At 54.3% G+C, this 23817-nt stretch overlaps 1 protein-coding gene across 2 annotated transcripts in view; it reads left to right on the top strand.

The window, feature by feature from the left end:
- LAMC3 (laminin subunit gamma 3) overlaps positions 1-23817 on the top strand; it is a 58539-nt gene that overhangs the window by 22791 nt on the left and 11931 nt on the right. For both annotated transcript variants that reach the window (XM_077851092.1, XM_077851093.1), the window contains exons 5-18: positions 1124-1312; positions 1391-1508; positions 3241-3339; positions 5894-6030; positions 8464-8574; positions 10516-10708; positions 10888-11006; positions 14448-14666; positions 16233-16421; positions 18644-18889; positions 19721-19874; positions 20557-20699; positions 21209-21387; positions 22877-23018. In XM_077851092.1, coding sequence (XP_077707218.1) covers positions 1124-1312; positions 1391-1508; positions 3241-3339; positions 5894-6030; positions 8464-8574; positions 10516-10708; positions 10888-11006; positions 14448-14666; positions 16233-16421; positions 18644-18889; positions 19721-19874; positions 20557-20699; positions 21209-21387; positions 22877-23018 — 2238 coding nt within the window. The remainder of the gene's footprint in view (positions 1-1123; positions 1313-1390; positions 1509-3240; positions 3340-5893; positions 6031-8463; positions 8575-10515; positions 10709-10887; positions 11007-14447; positions 14667-16232; positions 16422-18643; positions 18890-19720; positions 19875-20556; positions 20700-21208; positions 21388-22876; positions 23019-23817) is intronic.

The raw sequence follows: 23817 nt of genomic DNA on the forward strand, positions 1-23817 counted from the left end.
CAGGGTGGGCAGCCCTGAGCTCGGCCTCATCCCTGTCCCTCCAGCCCACCTGCCTGCGTCCTTCGCCGTCGTGCCTCGGTGCCAGCCCTAGTTCCCCTCCTCCAGGCCTGAAGCTCTGGCTTCCCTGCTCACCAGCCTGCAGCCCTGCTCCCCCCACAGCCTGAGGCCCTAGCTAAAGTGCAAAAGCATAGTTATGCTCAGCCCCCTGTAACCCTCCCAAAGCCTGCCTTGCTCCAGGGTGAAGTCCACTGACCGTGGCTGCCTGGCCTTCCTGGATCAGGCTCTGCCAACCTCTTGACCTCCCAGCTGAGCCTGCACCCCTCCCTGTTCTGTCATTGTTCTGTTATGCCACCCATCGTGTGACATGCCGGCCCCTGCCCTGGCCCCCGACACTGGGCAGACCTTCTTTGGCTGTCCACAGATTATCCTCCTGCCTGGGACCCTCCCCGCCCGCACCTAGCCGACTCCTTTCAGCCTGTGGGGTCCCTCCTTTCAGCTGCCAGAGACTCCCTGCAGCTTTACACCTGTAGGATTTTCACTTGCTGGCTGCAGCTGGCCTCCATGACACAGTGGGCGGTGCAGTGAGTGCTGCTCGCAGCCCACCCACGCTGGGCTCACCGCGGGAGGGGAGGGGAGCCATCCTTAGTACACACTCCTTTTTTTTAATGAGTTAATGCCTGAAGGAGGGATGACCTGTACTTCCATGCATCTGAATGACCTCGTGGTCACTGTGGGGGGTCACCCCCCACTGTGTGGGGCCAGATCCACACAGTTACTATTGCTGAGAGGATCCATGAGACGTCTTGGAGTGAGCCACACCTCTTGGAGTGAGCCACACCGCCGATGCAAAAGGTGGCCGGTCATGGGCCGTGTGTCCAGCTGTGCACTGTACATCCGGCTTGCCTGGGAGGGTCCTGTGTCTTGGTGCTCCCTTTACTCTCGACGGTCCTGTCAGGGAAGAGCAACCAACTGGTCGCCATGTCCTTGATCGAGCTGGGCCTGCACTTCATCCTTGGCCTTCCTGGGACTGCCTGCTCCCCCATCACAAGGAGGCAGGTGGGCACAGACCCCCTCCTGCCGTGCCAAGGCCGCTCACGCGCAGCCCCCTGCCTCCTGCCCGCAGCCTGCAACTGCAGCGGCCACTCCGAGGAGTGTGTGTTCGACCGGGAGCTCTTCCGCAGCACGGGGCATGGTGGGCGCTGCCTCCGCTGCCGGGACCACACGGCTGGGCCGCACTGCGAGCGCTGCCAGGAGGACTTCTATCGCTGGAGCCCACGGACGCCCTGCCAGCCCTGTGACTGCCACCCAGCAGGTATTGGGCCCCGCTGCCTCGTGCCCCCCAACCCGGCCCCGATCGGGCCCCTACTGCCCTCTGCCCTTCCTCCCCCAGGCTCCCTGCGCCTCCAGTGTGATGCCTCAGGTACCTGCATCTGCAAGCCCACTGTGACGGGTTGGAAGTGTGACCGCTGCCTGCCTGGGTTCCACTCACTCAGTGAGGGAGGCTGCAGGTAAGGCGGCCAGGGCAGCGGGTGTGGACGGAATGCCAGGGAGCAGGAGGAAGGGGACGTAGCTGTCTTCCTCATTCTGCAGCCACCCCAGTCTCACTTAAGCACTAGAGACACCAGTCCCTGGAGAATGTGAGACAGGGCATGAGTCCCATGGAAGCCCTGCTGGTCTTGGGGGTCCAGGGCAGGCTTCCAGTGAGAGGCACTGAGTTCTAGTGGGAGGCCTGAGAAGCAAGGGCTGCTGAGAGAGGGCAGAAGGACAGGAGTTCCAGGTGGAGGAAGAGCGCATGCAAAGGCTCAGAGGCAAGTGCAAAGGCAAAGGTCAGTATGGATGAGCAGTCGGGGCGGGGAGTGCAGGGCAGGAGGGTGTACAGAGAAGGAGGGTCCAACAGGGCCTCTCAGGTCTCAGGTGGAGCTGTGGACAGATGTGAGGCTGGAGGCCAGGGTAGAGGCTGTGGCAGGAACAGCTGAGAGACATGGCAGCTTGTGCTTGGGTTTGGCCATGGAGAGGCAGAGAGCTGGACGGATTCCAGAGCCCCTTGGAAGGCAGAGTTGGCCAGAGGTGGTCACTAGGGAGCAGAGGAGGAAGAAGGGATGAAGGCTGAGCCGCCAGGCACCTGGGTGGAGGGAGGCTGGTCACGACACGACACGGGGAGCATAGTGTAGGGAGAGGCTGAGTCTTGCAGTGCTGGTGGGGCATTCAGGCAGAGAGAGATGGGCAGGGGGCTGCTGGGGTCTGGACCTCAGAAGAGGGGGTCTAACACGCTGGCCTAACTGCATCCCTTGACTGAGAAACACCCATGACCGAAAAAGTAAAGCTCTTAGAAACTCATACACTCTTAACTGAACTTGGCTTTGGTTATAACAAACTCTTTGTGTATTTGAAAGGCAGCGGAAATGCATTGGGGTTGAATGGGGAGTCTCGGATGCCCCACGGAATACTCAGTGGTTCTAGGCACAACTGGACATTAGGTGTGAACTCAGATGCTTCCCCAGGGTTTCTCTGGCCTCTGGGCTTTTGCACATGCTCCTACCCCAGAGTATTCTTCTCTCCCCAGCCCCCTGCCTCTCCCCAGCCTGGGTCTAGCAAACCCTTACACTTTCTACAGCTCTTAGCTGAGGTACCAGTCTCCCAGGAAGTCTTCTCTCTATCTGTCCTCTGGTCCCCATCCTAAGCACCTCCTTGGTGTACCTATAGCCTCTCATACTTCCTCTTAGGAACATCTCAAAGTACAGTACTTACTTGTTTACTGGTCATTGTCCTTCTTCACTGGACTCTAGGCTCTGTGAGGGCAGGAACCATGGTCTTGTTGGATGGTTGATGGATGGATAGATGGATAGGTGGATGGATGGGTAGGTGGATGGGAAGATGGATGTGTGGATGGATGGATGGATGGTTGGATGGGAAGATGCATGGGTGGGTGAGTGGATAGGTGGGTGGGTGGGTCAATGGATAGAGGCTGGAAGGATGAATAAATAGATAGGTGGTTGGAAAAATGCACAGATGGATGAGTGGGTGGGTCGACAGATGGATCACTCTTCAGGTGAGTGGATGGGTCACTTCCTCACCAAGGTGGGAACAGTACAAGCCAGGCAGCAAGCTCTTGGGTCAGACTGCCTCCTGGTCGTCTAGGGAATGGGGAAGGATAGTGAAGTTCCTTTCAAGGAGGATGGGCTGTCTTCAGTCTGGAGTTGCTTATTAGACACCTTTCCTACTATCCTGTCTCATTGGCAGACCCTGTTCCTGTAGTCATGCTGGCAGCCTGGGCACCTGTGACCCCCACAGTGGACGCTGCCCCTGCAAAGAGAATGTGGAAGGCCATGTGTGTGACAGGTGGGTGAGCCGATTCAATGATCAGCTTGCTGGGAGTGACTTTTCAGGGCTTGTGGTGGAGGAGCAGGGACATGGTCCCTATGGACCTGGCATCCTTCCTGGAGCAGCATGGGTCTGCCATCCTGGAAGTTACCTAAAGGTTTTGACACTGAGGGCACCTCAGTGGCTCAGTCGGTTAAGCGTCTGCCTTTGGTTCAGGTCATGACGCCGGGGTCCTGGGATTGAATCCTGCATTGGGCTCCCTGCTCAGTGGGGAGTCTGCTTCTTCCACTGCCTCAGAGGGAGAGGAAGAGAGAATCTGAAGCAGACTCTATGCTCAGCAGGGAGCCTGATGTGGGGTTGTCTCCCAACCCTGAGATCACCACCTGTGCCAAAACCAAGAGTCAGATGCTTACCTGGCTGCGCCACCCAGGAGCCTTGACACTGTTTATACTTTGACCTCCTACCACTGATGGTTATGCTGTGATAGCCGTTTTCTTTTACATTTTAAAAAGAAAGAGCTGGAAAGGATAGGAGAGGTGATCTAATCCAGGGATAGCAAATATCTGGTACTCCTACCACAGCCCTCCCTGCTCATACCCGGGCAGACATCACTACTGGAGCATCACCTGACTCAGCATCATATCGTGGACTCGAGTCTTATCAGTCTGCCCTGGGCCTCTACTGGCTCAGGAAGTAGCCAGTACCAAACCGGTGGCTGGCCCTGACCTTGACTTGCCTTGGTCAGCCCTGGGCTGCCCCCTCACCTCACCCACATGTGACCTGGGGTGGGAGCTGGGCTCCCTGCTGGGGACCCTCCCTCAGGTGAGGAAGCAGAGTGGAGCTGGGGAACTGGACCCCATCTGGGTTTTCCCACAGATCTGCCCCCACTGCCTTATGCCTTGAGGCGGTCCTCCCTCTGAGCCTCACTTTGCCTGCTTGTGAAATGGGGCTACTTGCTGAGATGTGTTTCTTTTTTTTTTTTTTTCTGAGATGTGTTTCTCACAGCTGGCTGGGCATCGCGGCCATCGACAGCTCCTTATGAATTGGATACCTCTGCCTTGGCTGACTCAAACAGAATGCCCGGGGTGCAGTCCAGGAGTCTGTGCAATGTTTCTCCAAGGCTCCTTGGAGAAAGGGCTGATTCCAGGGCTGGGGCAGGGCACATGCAAGACAAGCCCAGAGTGTCTGTCTGGTACTAACAGAGAACAAGGAAGTGCTTAATTAAAAACAAACAAGAAAAAAGCCTCTAAACCAGGGTGGGGGCCTGTGTCAAAAAGACACAAGCCCGGGGCAGCCCTGGTGGCTCAGCGGTTTAGCGCCGCCTGCAGCCCAGGGTGTGATCCTGGAGACCTGGGATCAAGTCCCATGTCGGGCTCCCTGCATGGAGCCTGCTTCTCCCTCTGCCTATGTCTCTGCCTCTCTCTCTCTCTCTCTCTGTGGATGTCTCTCATGAATAAATAAATAAAATCTTAAAAAAAAAAGACAAGCCCCAACCCAAAAGAGCTCCCAATGCTAGAACAATTTGAACAACAAAATAAATAATGACAGTATTGGATTATAACACAAAGAATAAAATAAATATCCGTGAGTCCACACTGATATACACAGATGAAGGGAAAAATAAATACACCAGGACAAAGGGACAAATCTTCCTGGCAAGAGAATCCCAAATAATATATGTAGAAGGAACGGGGTAAATACAAAGTCAGTTCAAATTTCGCAGCAACAGTCGCTGTGGGCAAGAGCCACCTAATTTAGTGGGCAGAATTTTAAGGAGAATTAGGATATTTGCGTAGCCCCAAATACCTCCCTTATAAAATATTTGGTAATCACTGCGGTGGTCTCAACATATACCCGCAAGTCTTTAACACCCCGCTCTCCAGGGGACGGGGTTTAACTCCTTTGCACTGCTCGCTGCATTTACTGACTTCCCTCCGACTGCAAAAATATGGCAGTTTTGCAGTGACAGGCAGCAACCTGACCCGGTTGTGAAGGTTAGCACTCCTGGTGTCACACGGGTGTCATTTACCCCAATGTGATGTGACAAGAGGGACATTTCTCTTCTATTTCTTCCCCAAACCCATGGCCCCAGTCCAATCATGAGACAGCATCAGAGAAATCCAAATTGAGGGGCATTCTACAAAATATCTGATTGGACCGAGAGCCTTCAAAGGCGTCAAGGTCGTGAATGACAAGAATATCAGCATAGACTCGAGGAGGTGCCTTGGTCCTGGATTGGATCCAGGCCAGAAAACTGACATTGGTGCAAAAAGGGCAGAAATCCTAATAAAGTCTGCAGTTTAGTAAATAACATTGACTAATGTGAATTTTGTGGCGTGGTGAAGGGCGCCGTGATGTTGGGTGTTGGCATTAAGGAAAGCTGGTGAAGAGGCCACAGGAATTCTCTGTGTGATATTTGCAACTCTTGTAAATCTGGGGGAAAAAAATCTTCTTCCCAGCCACTTCCTCCAGTTGATTCTGACTCCCATCAGTCTAGCTGGGATCTCCTGAACCTCCCTGACTCATTTGGCACCTGCCCTCCCCACCCCCCGGGGGAATGTTGTCCTTTCAGATGTCGTCCAGGAACATTCAACCTACAGCCACACAACCCAGCCGGCTGCACCAGCTGCTTCTGCTATGGCCACTCCAAGGTGTGTGAGGCTGCTGCCCAGTTTCGGGAGCACCACATCATCTCTGACCTCCGCCAGGGTAAGAAGAGCCTCCCAGGGTCTGCCCCTGGCCCAGGTTGGGCAGGCTCTCCCACTCTGAGGAGATCCTGCAGGGGCGGAGGTGGGAGGTGGGAAGAGTGGGCAGCCCCAGGCTGCAGGGGAGGCGTCTCCCTCCACACACAGGCCATGCAAGATGTGCTTCTCTGCACCTGTGAGTGCTCCCCAATACCTACCTGCAACTCTTGGCTCCCTCCCTGGCCCCTGCCTTTTGACTCGGCTCCAGCAGTATTGGGAACTTTTAGATCCTATCGGGGAGTTTCTAATCAGTTTGTCAAGATTGGCCTCCCTTGGTGCATCCTAGTACTGGGGATTCAGGCTCAATCCCCTGGACTCTCACTTACTGAGCACTTGCTGTGTGCCAGGCACTGTGCTGAGCTCTCTCCATGCATGGAACCCACAGAGTCCTTAGAAGGTAGGTGCTCTCATTCCTATTTTACAGAGGAGACAGCTGAGGCCCAGAAAAGGTATGTCACAGGATTTAGTGATTGGCACCCAGGTTTTGACAAACCGTTCCTGAGTTTTGCTCTGAGCTGCTGTGCTGGCCTTCTGTCTGGGGGCAGGGTCCAGGGATGCCCCGGTGCCCTGGGTGTCACACGCATCTTTGGAGCTGGAGGGGCAGTGGAGCTCTGAGTTAGATCACAGCCTGCGAGGCCCCTTGCTGTGCCCCCACGGAGTCTTCCCACCCCTGCATCTCTGCCAGGCGGGGAGCAAGGTATCAGCTGGGCTGGAAGCTTCCAGCGCCTGCTCTGAGGTGTGCCAGATGTGGGGGCAGTGCGCCCTCTGCTGGACGCTGTGCAGCAGGCAGGACAGAACCAGGGGTTCAGCCTTGAGGTCACCTGGCGGGGTCTCAGATGTTAGCAGCAGACGGGTCACATTTTATAGATCTAAGAACAATACCGCTAAACCGCTGCACCACCGGGGCTGCCCAGCACTTTTCTTTATGTGGCCAGTTTGTATGGGTATTTTCCTGTATTCAAAGTAAAAACGGGATCCCTGGGTGGCTCAGCGGTTTAGCGCCTGCCTTAGGCCCAGGGCAAGATCCTGGAGCCCCGGGATCGAGCCCCACATCGGGCTCCCTGCATGGAGCCTGCTTCTCCCTCTGCCTGTGTCTCTGCCTCTCTCTCTCTGTGTCTCTCACGAATAAATGAAATCTTTTAAAAAACCAAAAAAAAAAAAAAAAACAAAGTGAAAACAGTAATTTAAAAATAGCTATATAGTAATTCACTTAAAAATGACCATAGTAGATGTATAACATAAAATATCAGCCTGTGAAAAAATAGCTTAGCTCTTTTTTAAAAAGACAAAAAGAGGGGAGTGTGCTGGTATATGTTTGCACATCTCTTTACGGTTGGATTAGTAGAGTTCCGTCTGTTGTGATAGCACGTGACTTGCAGTTTCTGGAAAATTCTACCCATTTGTGGGTAAGACACAGCATGAAAGATGCAAACTTTATCTCAGTGTTCCTGAGAAGACAGCCCGGCCTCGTGGGCCCCTGAAAGAATCTCAAGAATCATCCCGGGTATTCAGACCAACTTTGAGAACTGTTGCCAGGGCCATAAGTACTTCATTCTCCCCATTTTGCAGATAAGGAACTGGCTTAGAGAGGTGAAGTCATTTGCCCCAGAAGCTAGTCTAGCACCGGGGAGGCCGCAGACCTCCTCTCTCTGACCTCTTCATCCCTCCCACCTCACCCCTCCAGTGCTGCAGGGATTGGGCCTCCAACCCCCTTCCCAGCCACGTCCTCCAAGTCATTTGCTCCTTGCCAGGCTGTGTTTGGTGTAGTGCTATCACCAGAGGGAGGGTGGACAGGACTGGGGAGGGAAGGTCTGGGTTCTCATCCCGGCTTGACTGCTTCCTAACCAGGTGGCCTCCCTGAGTGCAGTGGCTAATGACACATGTACCTGAAAGACAGAAGTGGTGAGGTCATGGGTGAGGAAGTTCTATGAAGACCTTTAGATGAGGTCAGGCCCAGTCTGGTTAGAGATGGCCCTGATGGCCCGGTGCCCCGTACTGGGGTCTCCAGACTGTCATGTTGTATTCAGAGCCCACCAAAGGGGCAAGGCAGGCCCAGAGATCTGACCTTGCCCTAAACAGCCAGCACCCTGAGCTTTCTAACTTCTCCTGGGGCTACCTCCCATCCTAAAACCCCTACCCTGACCCTGGGGTTGGAGGATTCTGAGCTGTCTGGCTGTGGGCAGCACAGAGCATGTGCTAGCACTAGCTGGCATTCACCGCCCCCCAACCCCTCCCTGTCTCTAGAATGATCTCTCCCCTTTCTGGGCCTAAGGGAGTTGTTTCAGGCTGTGCTCAGGCCTCTGGGGGCCATCCGTGGGACCCTGGGAAGGCTATGAAATAGGAAGAGGTGGAGGCCGCCCTCCAGAGCCTCACACTGGCGTGTGTGTTTGCTGTCCAGGAGCCAAGGGCTGGCGGACCGGAAGTGTGGGGGGCCCAGAACATCCTGCACAATGGGGTCCAAGGGGGCTCCTCCTGAATCCCGAAGATGAGGAGGAGCTCACGCTACCAGGTACCTGCTGGACTGCCCCTGTTCATTTCCTGCTATGACAAATTACCACCAAGCTAGTGGCTAAAACCAATGCAGATTTATTCTCTCCGTGTCCTGGAGGCCGGAAATCTCAACTGGGTCTCGAGGGGGCTAAGATCCCAGCATGCACTCCTGGGGCTTCACGGGAGAATCCATTCCCTTGCCTTCTCCACCTTCTGGGGTCCGCTCGCCCCCCTCAGCTGGTGACCCCTCCTCTGTCTTCAGAGCTATCGGGTCTCTCCCTGTTACAGCACGGTGACACCAGCTCTTCTGCCTTCCTCTTCCGTGCATTAAGGACTCTGTGATGACCATGGGCCCAGGTGGATAATCCAGGATACTCTCTAAGATCGGCTGATGAACGGCCTTCATCCCATCTGCAACCTTAATTGCCCCTGCCATGCAACATACCATATTCACAGATTTCTTGGATCAGGACATGGATACCTTTGGGGCCCATTTTTCTGCCAACTGCACACCCTGTGGGGTCTACTAGAGCCCCCCCTCACTTTCTGATCCAGGCCTTCCCACTGGGATCCTAGAGGTCCCCAAAAATCCCAGTACATTTCCCATCAGTTTCTCACCTTACGAGGCCACTGCACCCTCCTCCCAGAGGCCTGAGGTTCCTGCAGAAGCAAGAAGTTCTAGATTATTCTGACTACCACTCCCCCTTTAGTAGGGCAACTTTGGTCTCTTGGAAACTGCACCAGATCTGGAACCAGGATCCAGGAGTCTATTCTTAGCTTTCCTGTGGCCAGACTCCGGATCCACTGGCTCCCCCAGCCCAGTCCTCCCTTTGACCTCAATCTCCAAGGAGGGCCAGAGCAATGGTGCACAGACATCTGGGTTGCTATGTGGACACAGCACCCAGGCAGGAAGCACAAGTCACAGGGGTCCTGAGACCCCATCTTGGGGCAGGTGCTCCTAGCTCAGAGGCCCAAGAGAACGAAACACACACTATTCCGTGTCTGCTTTGTTGATACGTTTATTTTTATTTATTTTATTTTATTTTTTAATTTAATTTTTTAATTTAATTTTATTTTATTTTATTATTTTATTTTATTTTATTTTATTTATTTTATTTTTTGTTGACACGTTTAAGAAAAAGTTATTCACTCAAGAAGTGCTAGCTGGGTCCTGTGCATGCCGCGGCAGGTGAGCAAGGCAGCTGGATGGACTCAACCATTTTTATTTCACTTCTTGATACGCACACGATCTGCCAACATGTTCCACCTCCAACTGACTCCTGAGTGCCAAGGCTGAAGGGAGATAGGGGGGTCGGGGGTCCTGCTGGGCCTTTTGCTGCCACGTGGCAGATTTTCAGCTGAAGCAGTTGGAAGAAAGAAAAAGTCTGAGTTTGAAGGCTGTGATAGGGCCCCTGGGTCCTCCGTGTTCTTAGAGTGCCACTGCCTTCTTTCTGCTCAAAGCATCTTCTGACTCCAGGGGAAAGCGTGGCCTTGGGCTGATTGGCACCCCTGCTTCACCACACATACAGCAGGCTTGCCTTGAACCTGCTCTGAGCCTCATTAAGCTCCCACACGTGTGGGGTCACCAGAATCTGCTTGTGGGGTATTGTGAGCTCGGCTTGTGAGGGGGCGGCCACATGTATCTGCTCTGCTCCCATAGATTCCACTGTCCCATCAGACTTTACTCATCAGACCCCAACTCCAGACAGTGACAGCAGAACAGCGCGCCAGGCTGGGGCCCTGTGTCACTGCGGGATCACAGCCCGCTAAGCTGGCCTGCAGGGGTTGGTGGGGTTTCCACCTCTGCATCTGCTGTGCAGGGAGCCCGTGGCTTTCTCCTTGCTGCCGTTTTAACTTGTTTGAATGTTTCATTGTCAATAAAATCAACATACTGGAGACACTTAAAATCTTCAGAATTAAGCTAATAAAGTGAAGACAAGCCTTCCTCTCTTGTCTTCAGAGAAGTTCCTGGGAGATCAGCGGTTCAGCTATGGACAGCCCCTCACCCTGACCTTCTTGGTGCCCCCTGGGGCCTCCCCGCTTCCTGTGCAGCTGAGGCTGGAAGGGGCTGGCCTGGCCCTGACTCTGCAGCACTCCAGCCTCTCCAGCTCCCTGGATGCCGAGCAGCCTGGGGAGGTACAGCTCAGGTTCGAGTAAGTGTCTCCCTGTGTCTGGGGAGGTGGGGCTGGGCGGTCAGAGTGGTCCCTGAGGTCAGGGCATGCTTGGATTGTCCTGCGGTCCAGGGCCTCCTGCCCTTTCCACCCCTGGTGGTGGCTTCTTGGCACCAGCTGCCCCCAGCCTTGAGTTCCGGTTTGACTCCCTCCCCCGCCAGGCTGCAGGAGACCTCCGAAGATGTGGACCCTCCCCTGCCTCCCTTCCACTTCCAGCGGCTGCTCACCAATCTGACGGCTCTGCGCATCAGGACCAGTGGCCAGAGCCCAAGCCCTTCCGGTCAGTAATGATAAGGAGCTCCCCCATCAGCAGAGCCAGCTGGGCCCCGGGGCATCCTCGGGCATAGCTTTGCTGAGTCCTCAGAACGGACAGCTACGTCCACCCCTGTTTTACCACAAAGACCTCTGAAGGTCAGGGGACACTTTGCCAAAGGTCATCTAACTGGTAAGGGCTGGGAGGGTGGACCCTGAGGACAGGTGAGGGGCCTAAGGGTGGACAGCACTAAGATGTGTGGCCACGAAGCAGTCAGGAACAGTTGGATGTTGTCAGGCCATGGCCGAGTCCACCATTGCCAGAAGGGGGAACTTTGAGGGTCCTCAGTGGGTGCAGGGTGGGGTGTCTCAATGGTCCCGGGGAGGATCTCAGAGTTGGCTTCTCCTGCTGGGCATTGGTGGAATCGTGCCTCAGCCACCCTGAATACCGATCTGGTATCTAAACCTTCTCAGGGAGGCTGCTGGGCGGGACCCAGTTTCCAGGGGGATTTCTCATCCTGATCACATAGTGAGTGTCCTGATGGTCCTCTGACCTGTCCTGCTTCCCCCCTCTCTCTTTGATGTACATTCTCCTTCTCTCCCCCTGCCCCCCTGCCCCTCCACCCCGTCCTGTAGACTAGACTTGTTTGGTGCCCCCTGTTAGAAGAGCTATTTCGCATAGAACACCCCTTTACTATCTGGGAGGGAAATGTGTAGATATTATAACCTACCTAGACACAAGATTTTAAGACCAATCTGGAATCTTAATGGTAACATACAGAGTGAATAAAAGGCAAGTAAATGACACACAAAAGTGATCACTGATTTCCAAAGTGTCGAGTGCTCGACATGTGTCCATGTGTGCACGACCACACTGGACAACAGAAAGAGATAATCACTGTCCCCCACTGTTATGAGTAAGTGTGGGTTTCTCAGAGAATCTGAAGCTCGGGAGCCATGTGCGTACACAGAGAGCAGGGAAGTTCTAAGGCAGAGGCATGCGTGACTAATGCTAGAATAAAAACCAGGGTCAGGATGTGCAGTCCCCAGGCAGACTTCCATGAGGAGCGTCCAGTGGGGCACCCACAGATGGAGATGGCAGGGCCAGGAGCTGCTGGTGTGCCTGGTCACAGGTAGCAAGGAGATGGTGAGTGGGGGGGTGTGGTTCTGTCAAAAGGCTTCCTCAGCCTCAGTGGTTTTGTTGCTTTGTTAGGGGAGCAAAATGCCTTGGCTGAGTAACCACCCATTTGTGGGTGAAGCTGTAAAACCACATTTTGAGCATCCATCTGAATATGATTAACCTTTGTCCCTTAACTTAAACCCTTTATGTGCGGCGTCTTGAAATCATCAGTAAATGGGAATATTTGCCAGATATTTGTGATTGGGGCAGATACAGAGGGGACCGTACCAGGGACAGGGTGCACGCTGCTGACAAAGTGTGAGAGCTGGTAGGGGAGGAGGCACTAGTGAGGCGATGCTCTGAAGTGGTACCTGACTATCAAGAATATTCTGAGCAGCACAAAGCATGGCGTTCCCTCCACATTCACGGTATGTGCATTGCTAGACAATTCCACGTGTACCTGAACATTCAAACATGCCTTGTGCTTATGTGTAAAATGGAGTTGGGGTCTGGGCTCACATTTGCAGAGGGGCTTCTCTGCCCCTTTCGGCATCCAGCAAGACGTGAAATCATAGGGGCAGTTTCTGCTCATGTCGGGCTGTCTGATAGCCCTGGCTCTTGTCTCCCTATTGTTGTGGTGACCAGAACAGCCCCAGATTGGCCTCTAGGAGGGTGATTGGCCCCTTCTGAGAACCCTTGACTCCAATGGCCAGTTTTTCCAGGGCCCTTCAAGTCCACACTTGGGGATTGTCACCCAGCCCTCCTGCCCCAGTTCCCTCTTTCATTTTGGAGCCTCATCCCCATCGTCCTTGCCCATGCCCCCCAAAGCCTCCCTGCTCACCAGGTCACCCTGCTGAGCCTCCTCACAGGAATTTTATTTCTGTTCTTTCCAGAGGCTTCCAGCACTTCTTTTTGCCACTCACTCAGCCTTCATTTCACAGATGTCCATGAAGCACCTACTTAGGCCAGGTCTACGCTGGGTGCTGGGGTGAATTGGAGAGGCAGGTAGACATACTGATCATGTCTCTTCCCCCCAGTCCCTGACCTCTTCCCAACGATGATGTTCTGGGCCCTATCTCTCCATGCACTTGCTTTTTTTCAGCTAACAGTGTGTCTTGGAGGCCATTTCCTTGTCTTGCACATAAAAAAGGCTGTCTGGCCATCTGCCATAAATCATTCCCTGGTATAGATGCTCCCTAAAGTTTTGACCATCACCCTATTCATAGACCGGGAAATGTTTCTGGTTTTTCACTTTGAAAACAGTGCTTCAGAGAATAGCTCCATAGAAAAGGCTTTGTCTCCTTGTGCAAGTCTTTCTTTAGCATCAATTTCTCAAAATGGAAATGTTCGGTGTTAGGTCAAAGGGTGCACATTTTAAGTGTTAATACCTGCTGCCAGATTTTCGTGCTGAAAGGCTATACCAGTCTGTGTTCTCAGGGCCTCTGTGTTCACCCTCCTCCACTGCCTACCTGCTCTGGCTATTCTCCGGGGCTTATGGATCATTGTTATATTTTGCCCTGAGTTTCTAGTTATTTTCTGGGGAAAGGTTGGTCTGATAGGGGCTCCCCAGCATCAGTAGAAACAGACCCCCCCCCAATGTATAGTCCCATAACCCTGTGCGTGCTTTCCTCACACCATCTTTCCCTGTCACTTACTTATTTTTAAAGATTTTGTTTATTATTTGAGAAAACACAAACAGGGAGAGCAATAGGCAGAGGCAGAGGGAGAAGCAGACTGCCTGCTGAGCAGGGAGACTGACACAGGGCTCAATCCCAGGACCCGGGCTCATGACCTGAGCCAAAGGCAGATGCTTATCCGATTGAGCCACCCAGGGGCCCTTTTATTTATTTTTAAAGATTTTATTTATTTACTTTGAGAGAGAGAGAGAGCAAGAGAGCGCATGAGCAGGGGAGGGTCAGAGGGAAAGGGAAAAGCAGACTCCCCAGACTCCCCACTGAGTGTGGACCCTGATGCAGAGCTCAGTGTGGGGCTCGATCCCAGGACCCCGAGATCATGACCTGAGCCACCCAGGCACCTCTCCTGTTATTGATCTTTAAATGCTTACCTATCTGAGGCTCGTGAATGGTATCCTCGTTGCTTAAATTTACGTATCTTTCATAGCCCATGAGAATGAACGTCTTTCTATAACATTCCCAGCCATATCCATTTTTTGTTCTGAAAATTACCTTATTTTTCCTTTGTCCTTTTTTTTTTTAAATAATAATTGACTCAAACACTACCTTTTTATATGTGGGCCAATAACGCTTTGCCTGTTACATATGTGAATAGGAAGGTCTTGGAGTGAACTGTGTGGCTATAACTCTCTTCCTCTCTGTCCTCGTTCTGCAGGCCAGGTGTTCCTGACTGAGGTTCGGCTCACATCGGCCCAGCGGGGGCTCTCCCCCACAGCCTCCTGGGTGGAGACCTGCTCATGTCCCAAGGGGTACACAGGCCAGTTCTGTGAATCCTGTGCTCCAGGATACAAGAGGGAGATACCACTGGGGGGTCCCTACACCAATTGTGTCCCCTGCACCTGCAACCAGCATGGCACCTGTGACCCCCACACAGGTGAGTCCTGGCACCCCAACCAAAAGCCATGTAGGCTATACCCAGCAGCTGATGAATACTGACCTGAACGGGATCAGCTGCGTGTGTGTGCGAGGGATCACTGAGAATGAACCTCTTAAGAGAGTGTCATCAGGTTCCCCTACATGCTAGCTACCTTTCTGTCCACTATATCATGGACTCCTGCAGGTACCGTCCCACCTTATAGGGAAGCTGCACGGCAAGTAGGTCGCAGAGCTGCTCCTGCCACAAGTTTACTACCAGCTGTTCATGCCCACTTGTAGCAGAGAGAGCCCTTGACCAAGGTCACTAGGCAGGAGGGGCTGGATGGGGCTGAATGGAGGCCTCTCTCCACCCTGGAAGTGCCCTGCTGCCCACCTGGAGCAGGTGGGATCTCTGAGAAGAGAAATGCCTGCTCAGCTTTCTCTGGGCTCCACACTGATGCTGACAAAGGACAGCAGCCTGGGACTCAGCCAGCTAGCCAGGGGGGGACAGACACACACTAACTACATCAGTGCCCTCCTCCCCACTTTTGCTGTGGCGGGCATCACTAACCGAGCCTGGATGAGGCCTCATAATCCTCCCTGCGCTGCTGTAGGATGCATGACGCAGGAGCAGACCATGACCCCTCAGAGCCCTTGGCCACACCATGACTCCCTGCTCTGTTTGGACAAGTCCTCATCTGTCTGGTGGGCAGAGTGGCCGCTGCTGCTCACACCGGAAAGAGTGCATGTGTGGGTCTGGGCCAAGGCAGGGACCAGCAGAAAGCAGCACAGGCGTGATCATCCCCACTGTCCCACTTGTCTGCCCTGGATTCCCTCTATTTCCCATTCCCTGACCCCCACCTGCCTGGGTGCTGCTGGGCCTCCAGGAAGTGGTGGTCTTGTGTCGTGAGCCCTTCTCAGCCAGGTTCCTCCCTCAGTGGCTGGGAGTGGTGCTTTCGTTCCCCACGGCAGCAGCTCTGAGTGGACTCTAGGTGCTGGAGATGGGGGTTTGCAGACCTCTCAGCATGAGATGGTGTCTCATGGCCCCCCACTGGTGTGGGGGCCAGGGACCATTCTATGAGACCAGGCAGCCTCTGGGACCCTGCAGACTGCATACGTAGGGAGCTTCTTGCAAACTCATGTCAGGAACAATCGTGGGTCTGCATCACTCTTGCTTTTGGCCTCTGAGGTTAAGAGGACACAGAGGAATGGTCCAGAAAACCATGAGTACAAACACAGATGTGCCATCTGTTGGTTTGCTGACAAGCTTTGGAATACAAAACACGGTCCCTGTGTGCCAGGGACCTGCAGGGTGCTCGGGCTACATGGTCCTGCTGCCTACTGACCAAAGCCCTTGAGGTCAGAGCCCCAGTTGTGTCCATCTCACAGGTGGGGACACTGAGGCACAGGGTGCTTTCCTAGCTTCATAATTGTTATCCACAGGCCTTGCTGCCTCTCCACCTCGGCAGATTCCCACCTCTGCCCCACTGGGGATATGTTTTGTGACTTCTCCACCAAGATACCCTTATCTCTGGAGCATTATGGGCTCAGACAGTTGTAACCAGGTGCTTCTCTCGGCTCTCAGGGATCTGCGTGTGCGACCACCACACGGAGGGTCCATCCTGTGAGCGCTGCTTGCCAGGTTTCTATGGCAACCCCTTCGCAGGCCAACCTGATGACTGCCAGCCCTGTCCATGCCCTGGACAGTCGGCCTGCATAGCCATCCCAGAGAGCAGCGACGTGGTGTGTACCCACTGCCCCCTCGGCCAGAGAGGTGAGTAGCTAGTGCCCTAGGGCCCTGCCTCTGCCCTGGGCTCTAGCAGCGGAATTCTGGGTTTGGAGTGTGACAAATGGGGGAGGGCCCTGCTTAGGAGTGGCAAGCCTGACCTCTCGGAACATGGCCAGGGCCCCAGGCTGCTGTGGGTTCTCTGGGCAGAACTTGAACCATTGAGCATATCCAGGAGAGCTTTGAAAATCCCCATCTGGGCCCTGGCCCCATGGAGCCTGATTTAGTAGCTCGAGATGAACCCTAAGAATCTAAATGCATGAGAAGTGCTCTAATTCTGATACACAGTTAAGGTGGAAGACCCCTGATTAAACATTCAACTTTTTTTTTAATTATTTATTTATTTATTTATGATAGTCACACACAGAGAGAGAGAGAGAGAGAGAGAGAAGAGCCAGAGACATAGGCAGAGGGAGAAGCAGACTCCATGCACCGGGAGCCTGACGTGGGATTCGATCCCGGGTCTCCAGGATTGCGCCCTGGGCCAAAGGCAGGCGCTAAACCACTGGGCTACCCAGGGATCCCCAAACGTTCAACTTTGAAAACATGCTGCCACGTGTTGTTACCTGAGGCAGAAACTCCCCCAGCCCCCACTCCAGGACCCAGGGGCCATCCTTGACATCTGATTCTTCCTTTTTTTTTTTTTTTTTTTAAAGATTTTATTTATTTATGAGGGACACAGAAAGAGAGGCAGAGACATAGGCGAAGGGGAAAGCATGCTCCCTGCAAGGAGCCAGATGGGGACTCGATCCCAGACCCCAGGATCATGACCTGAATCGAAGGCAGACACTCAAACCACTGAGCCACCTAGGTGTCCTGACATCTGATTCTTCTTAACAGCTCTTATGAGATACTATTCACATACCCTACAGTTCACCCATTTAAAGTATACAACTCAATGATGATTTGTGGGGTTTTGGGGTATATTCCTTTAATAATTTTTAAAATTATGGCAAAAAAAACCCCATAAAATTTGTCATTTTAACCATTTTTAAGCATACAGTTCAGAAGCATTGGGCAGCCCAGATGGCTCAGCGGTTTAGCGCCGCCTTCAGCCCAGGGCGTGATCCTGGAGACCCGGGATTGAGGAGTCCCATGTCGGGCTCCCTGCATGGAGCCTGCTTCTCCCTCTGCCTGTGTCTCTGCCTCTCTATGTGTCTTTCATGAATAAATAAATAAAATCTTAAAAAAAAAAAAAAAGACATTCACACTGTTGGGTACCTGTCCCCACCATTCGTCTCCAGAACATATTCACCTCCCAAACAGAAAGTCTGTCTCCATTAAACACCCCCCACCCCCTTCTCCAGCCATGTCTCCCCATTCCCCAACCCCCCCCCCCCAAGGACTGTCCTACTTCCTGTTTCTCTGCATTTGACGCTTTCAGAGATCTCATGTCAGTAGAATCCTCCAGTGTTTGTCCTTCTGTGTCTGGCTTGTTTCACTTACATCATGTTGCCAAGACATCATGTTCTCAGACATCTGATTTTAGGTTTGGTGACTGTGGCTGCCTCAGGACAGCCCATGTTGTCCTGTCAAATGCCTGCTCTGCTGGGGAGCATTCTGAAAGCAGCTCCCTACAGCCAGCGGCAGAGTAGGGGTCCCCCACCCTGCACCCCACCCTGCCATTTTGCTGTGCCTCTGTCCCTAAACTTCCCCACACTTTCTGGCTTCCCCAGCCTGCAGACATGAGGGGAGTCCACCCAGTGGGTGTGGATAGTTCAAGAAGTTTGGTCCTCGAGATGTGCCTGAGGGAGGATTTTGGGGGAGCAGGGTGCATGGAGCAGCAACCCCACGGGAGGGGTGCCCAGATGGGCACCAGCCCCACCTTCGCCACACCAGCATCCTGTGGGCCTCACTGAGGAAGACGATGGTGGCCATGGTGCTGAGGAGAGGGATGACAGTGAAGAAGTGGTGACAGCCCCTGCTGCTGGGCACTTAGCTCACCAGGCCCTCTCCACAGTCCTCTGAGGGGGCTACCATTATCGTCCTTGCTTTGCAGACAGGGAGCCTGAGTTCAGAGAGACGCAGGGGATTACCCAAGGTCACACAGCCAGCTGCTGGCTGAGCTGGGCCCTGGCCCTGGAGCCCCATGGCCCACAGGAAGGCCGAGAGATGCTTGCTCTGGCTCAGGCTGGCCCGTCCCCCCAGGGGACCTGGCAGCCACGTGCCTCAGGCCTGCCTCTCCACACGCAGCCTTCTCCCTTACCTAGGGCGGCGCTGTGAGATCTGTGATGATGGCTACTTTGGGGATCCCCTGGGGATCTCTGGGGCTCCCGAGCCGTGCCGGCCGTGCCAGTGCAGTGGGAACGTGGACCCCAACGCTGTGGGCAACTGCGACTCCCAGTCTGGCCACTGCCTGCGTTGCCTGCACAATACAACAGGTGCCCACTGTGAGCGCTGTCAGGACGGCTTCTACGGGAGCGCCCTGGCCCCTCGGCCTGCAGACAGATGCACCCGTGAGTTCCCACCTCCTGCCCCACGGGGGTCGGTGGGGGGGGGGGCGCGGTGGCAACAAGGGGAGGTGCCTACTGGGGCTGTGCAACCTCAGGCAGGTTCCTCACCTCCTCTGTCCCCTCGTCTGGAGGGTGTGTTTGTTCTCCAAAGTCAAGTTTCTCTCAGCCGTGACCTAATCAGCTCCAATTCTGTGACTGATCGATTGGCCTTCATAATTTAGTGCTTACCTCCAGCTGCACAGCATCTACAACTGTCCTCTGTGGCTGGCAGCACCTGTCACATTTGTACTGTCCCTGGGTGACCATCAGGCTGTTCCTTTCCACCGCCTGGGTTAGCACTCAGTCTCCAGTCCCCACGCAGAGGGCCACAGCCTACCTTAGCCCCTGGAAGGCCTCCGGAAGTGCTGGAGGGGAAAGCTCAGCGTTTCCCCCAAGCTGACTTGCTCCAGAGCCCATTCTCCACATGGCACCTGTCCGCACTGTGCCAGCCTCTCGTTTTATGGGGCCCAGGAGAGCAGGGTCAGGTGACCCAAAACAGTGAGTACAGGGGTCCACCCGTGACTCTCTGGCCAGGTCTCTGGCCTTCTCTCCAGCCAGTGGGGAGTTCAGGGCGGGCTCAGGAGAGCCATCTGCCCCCATGATGCTTCTACGCTATAATCTCCAAGGACATACAAAGTGGGGGAGATTTGAGCCCACCTCTTGAGCCTTTTTCCAGAAAAAGCTTAGGAGTCTGGGTTGAATGTGAATCATCCCCATGGGTTCCCCATCTTCTCCTGGACCCCCAAAGGTTGATCTGCATCATTCCTCAACACCGTTGTCTGCTTCCATCCGCAGCCTGCAACTGCCACCCTGAAGGCTCAGTCAGCGAGCAGAGACCCTGCGACCCAGTGACCGGCCAGTGTACCTGCTTGCCTCATGTGATGGGACGGGACTGTGACCGCTGTAGCCCCAGCTTCTATGACCTCCAGCCTGGGAGGGGCTGCCGGAGGTGGGTGGGGTGAGACTGTGGGTGCTCCTTCCCTGGGTGTGTCTCCGAGTGGAAGAAGTCCCAGGGAGCCTCCAGAGAGGGGCTTGGCCTAGAATATGTCATCCCAGGCCCACTGCCAGGTACACAGTGGCCTGCACCAAAGGAGGACAAAGGAATGATCCCTTGGGGAGTCAGACTAGTGGCCCTGCCAGCCCAGGATGCAGGCCAAGAGCAGCCCTGAGGGATGTCTGGGTGGGCAGGGGACCGGTTTGGTCTCTGATTCCCTGCTCAGTGACGCTGTTGCTTACTGACCTTTTTGGCCACAGCGGCACCTTAGACAGTGTCTTTAGGGAACAGTGAAGGACCCCAGGGAAACACCCAGTGAAGCAAACAGGTTTCTTCCTTGCAGGACCGCTCAGAGCCTTTAATATGCTAATTGCACTTTGGCTTTCCAACAGAGGGGTGTAATCTCCAAGATTTATGTGTCCCCATAGCCTTTTGGAGGACAGGAGGGGGTAGCATTTTGTGAGACTGTGCTTCCCAGGACACAGCTCCAGGAGAGCTGTTTGACATGTATCCACGTGGAGGGGCCTCTTTGGCAGAGAACGTGATCTGGAGGCCCCTCGCCGGCTGCAGCCAGCAGAGGCTGGGTTGGGAGCAGCCCAGAGCTTGTTTCAGACCTGGGTTCCTTCCTTTATTGTAGCTGCAAGTGTCACCCGCTGGGCTCCCAGGAGGACCAGTGCCACCCCAAGACTGGGCAGTGCCCCTGTCGCCCGGGTGTTGAGGGCCAGGCCTGCGACAGATGCCAGCTGGGTTTCTTCGGCTTCTCCATCAAGGGCTGCCGGGGTGAGGAAGCCAGGTGCTCCCCGGCTACCCAGAGGGTGGGGCCCAAGATGTCCAGGCAGAGGAGCAGTGGGGACGCCAGCCATGTGGTAGGAGATGGAAAGATCAGGTGCAGGCCTATCTTCTAAGAGCAGCCATAGAAATGTGGGGTGAGAGAGAGCTTAGGGGACCAAATGTCTCCTCCCAGACTCCACTGCCAAGTTCCTGTGTGCTGGGGCCATGGTTTCTCACCTTTCTGGGCCTCAGCATCTGTATTCGTACAGCTGGACTGCATAGCAGTTCCAAAACTTGACTGCTTCTCAGACCCAGGGATGCTGAAATAAGTCAGGCGTCACCTCTGACCTTCTGAATTGGTCTCTCGGGAAGAACCCAGGAGTGGAATTGAACTGGCCATGGCAGCGAGGTTAGGGGAAGGCTGAAGCAGTCAGGTGTGAGGATGCAGGGGACCTGGGGGTTCCGAGGGTGGGGGGGACCACCAGGGCACCCAGCGCCACCTGCCCTGGTTCCCTCAGCCTGTAGGTGCTCCCCGTTGGGTGCTGCCTCACCCCAGTGCCACAAGAACAGCACGTGCGTGTGCAGGCCCGGCTTCGTAGGCTACAAGTGTGACCACTGTCAGGACAACTTCTTCCTCACGGCTGGCGGCACACACTGTCAGGAGTGCCCATCCTGCTACTCCCTGGTGAAGGAGGAGGTGAGCCCGTCCATCCAGGCCCCCAGGAAACGCCCACTCACCCATGGCTCTCAGGCTTTCTAGGGCCACTGGTCACATTCCCCCTGTGCCCACCCAGCTGCTCAAGCCTCACCTCTGCCCGTCCCTGGTTCCTGAGTGAACAGAAGAAAAGTGGCCCTTCCCTGGCACCCAGGCCCATGTCTCACACTTTTTCAAGTTCAGTGGGGATGTGACCATAGGTGGCCCTCTGTGGGGATGGTCAGAAGGAGGGCAGTGCCCATCCTGGGGCACAAATAGGATTTTGAGAGCGGGGACCTGGTGTGGTGCTGGAGTCAGGAGTGTGACCTCTGGGGTTCCCCTCCCCAGCCCCATTAATTGTCCCTATTAGCAGGTAACAGCTTTGGTAAGTTTCGGTGTCTCTCTCCTAATTCCACAATGGACACAGGCCTGCAACCCCTTACCTGGGACCAGTGAGACCAGCCTTCAGAGGGGTGCTACTCGAGAAAGACACAATGATGGGTGCTGAGCATAAGCTACCCCCCAGCAGTGCCTGGCCAGTGCCTGGGCCAGTCCTTGCAGTCATACCCAGTGATGTGTCTGCAGGAAAACAGACGAATAGTCACATCAAATAAATAAGGGCCACAAACAGCCTTGTTCAGAACAGTTTTGCTTCCCAGTGAGTTTAGAAATTTTTTTTAAACCAGATTTTGCCATTAAATAAGGAATGGAAAACCTGTGGTATTTCAGAGCATTCTGGACTTTGAATCAGAGAGTGGGCTCAGGACCTGTTTCCCCTGGCCCTTAAGGTGGTTACAGGGTGGACATGAGCTGGTATGTGGCCAGCAGCCACTAATGGCTGGCTCTTAGCAAGTGCTCTGTAAATGCAGTTATTGTACCTGTGATTTAAAGAACAGCGCTAGGGGTGCCTGATGAAGGAGGCTCAGCTGCTTAAGCATCTGCCTTCAGCTCAGTTCATAATCCTGGGATCCTGGGATCAAGCCTCACATTGGGCTCCTCCTTAGTGGGGAGTCTGTTTCTCCATCTTCCTCCGCCCCTTCCCCTTCTTGTGTGGTTTCTCTTTCAAATAAATAAGTAAACTCTAAATAAATAAACAAACAAACAAACAAACAAACAGCACCAGGAGACATTGCATGGCACACTTACTCGGCCAGCAGGTATCCATGCACACCTGCTCTGTGGCAATATAGCAGGACAGATGGATTCTCCTGGGCCTTCCCTTCTCGAAGATCCCTGTCTGAGTAGAACAGAGATGTGGTCGGCTAAATGGCAGCAGGTGTTGTGGGTGTGAGAAGGGAAGGGACAGCTCGGAGGAAGGAGCAGGCAAGGCTGGTTCTCGAAGTTCTGCTGTGTCCTCACCTCTGACGCCCAGGATAAGATGGGAGAAAGGAACTGTTGGGGAGGGAAGGCCAGGCAGAAGCCAGGGGGAGGTGTGCAGACAGGACTTCCCCGCCACCAGCCTCACATACCCTTCTTTTCCTGACTCCTCCAGGCTGCCAAGCTGAAGGCCAGGCTGACCCTGATGGAGGGGTGGCTGGAGGGGACCAATTGTGGCAGGTCCTGGGGACCACTGCCCATTCTGCAGGGAGAGGCCCCACGGGGGGACATCTACCAGGACTACCACCTCCTGCAAGGTATGGTGAGAATGCGGAGAGGGAGGCAACGGGAAGGCCAGCTGGTCGGGCCCAGCCCTGGGAGCCCCTCAGATAACATCCTAGCCCATGCCCCATGCCCCATGAGCTTGGTGAGGCCAGGGCTTGGGTTCCTTCACTGATTACTCAGGGAATAAATAATCATCGAGGTGCTGTCCCAGGTGCTGAACAGGTAACATTTCTGCTGTCCCCGGCCATTGGCCATTTTGCTCACTTCCCAGCATAGACAATTAACGAGTGAAAGAGGGGGGAGGGGGGGAAGAAGGCTGTTCTTAGAGCCAGGTGGAATCTGTCCTTGGGGCACTACAATTCAGGGAACTTTGAAAGTGAATCGATTCTTCAGTGTAATTTCATGTTCCTAAGCACCTACACACCTTTAGCAGCAATTCTTAGGTAAGCTGAGCACCCTTTAGCAACACTCATTGTCAGAACAGGGAGCTTCCTTCTGGATGCTCTATGTTAAAAGGCCTATCCTGAGCCACACTGCAGATCACAGAGCTGACTCGAGGCAGGGGTTCCTGCTGTCTCTGATTCGGGAATTGCTTGTTGTGACTCCAGCAGATCTGGATTCCTTCCAGCCGACTATGGCCAACTTCCTGTGTGGGAGGCCTTGGGTTGGGATTTGCCTCTTCTGGGCCTCAGCCTTGGCATCTGTAAAATGGCGAGGCAGTTCCCTTGGAATTGGACTGGTGGTGGTGCTCAGGCCTGCTGATGGATGGAGCTAAGCTGTGGGGCACAGATGGGGTCCTCCAAGAGCGGGACCTTCATTGCAAAATCTTAA

The sequence above is a fragment of the Canis aureus genome, chromosome 16 (assembly GCF_053574225.1).
Source record: "Canis aureus isolate CA01 chromosome 16, VMU_Caureus_v.1.0, whole genome shotgun sequence".
Classification (NCBI taxonomy): Eukaryota; Metazoa; Chordata; class Mammalia; order Carnivora; family Canidae; genus Canis; species Canis aureus.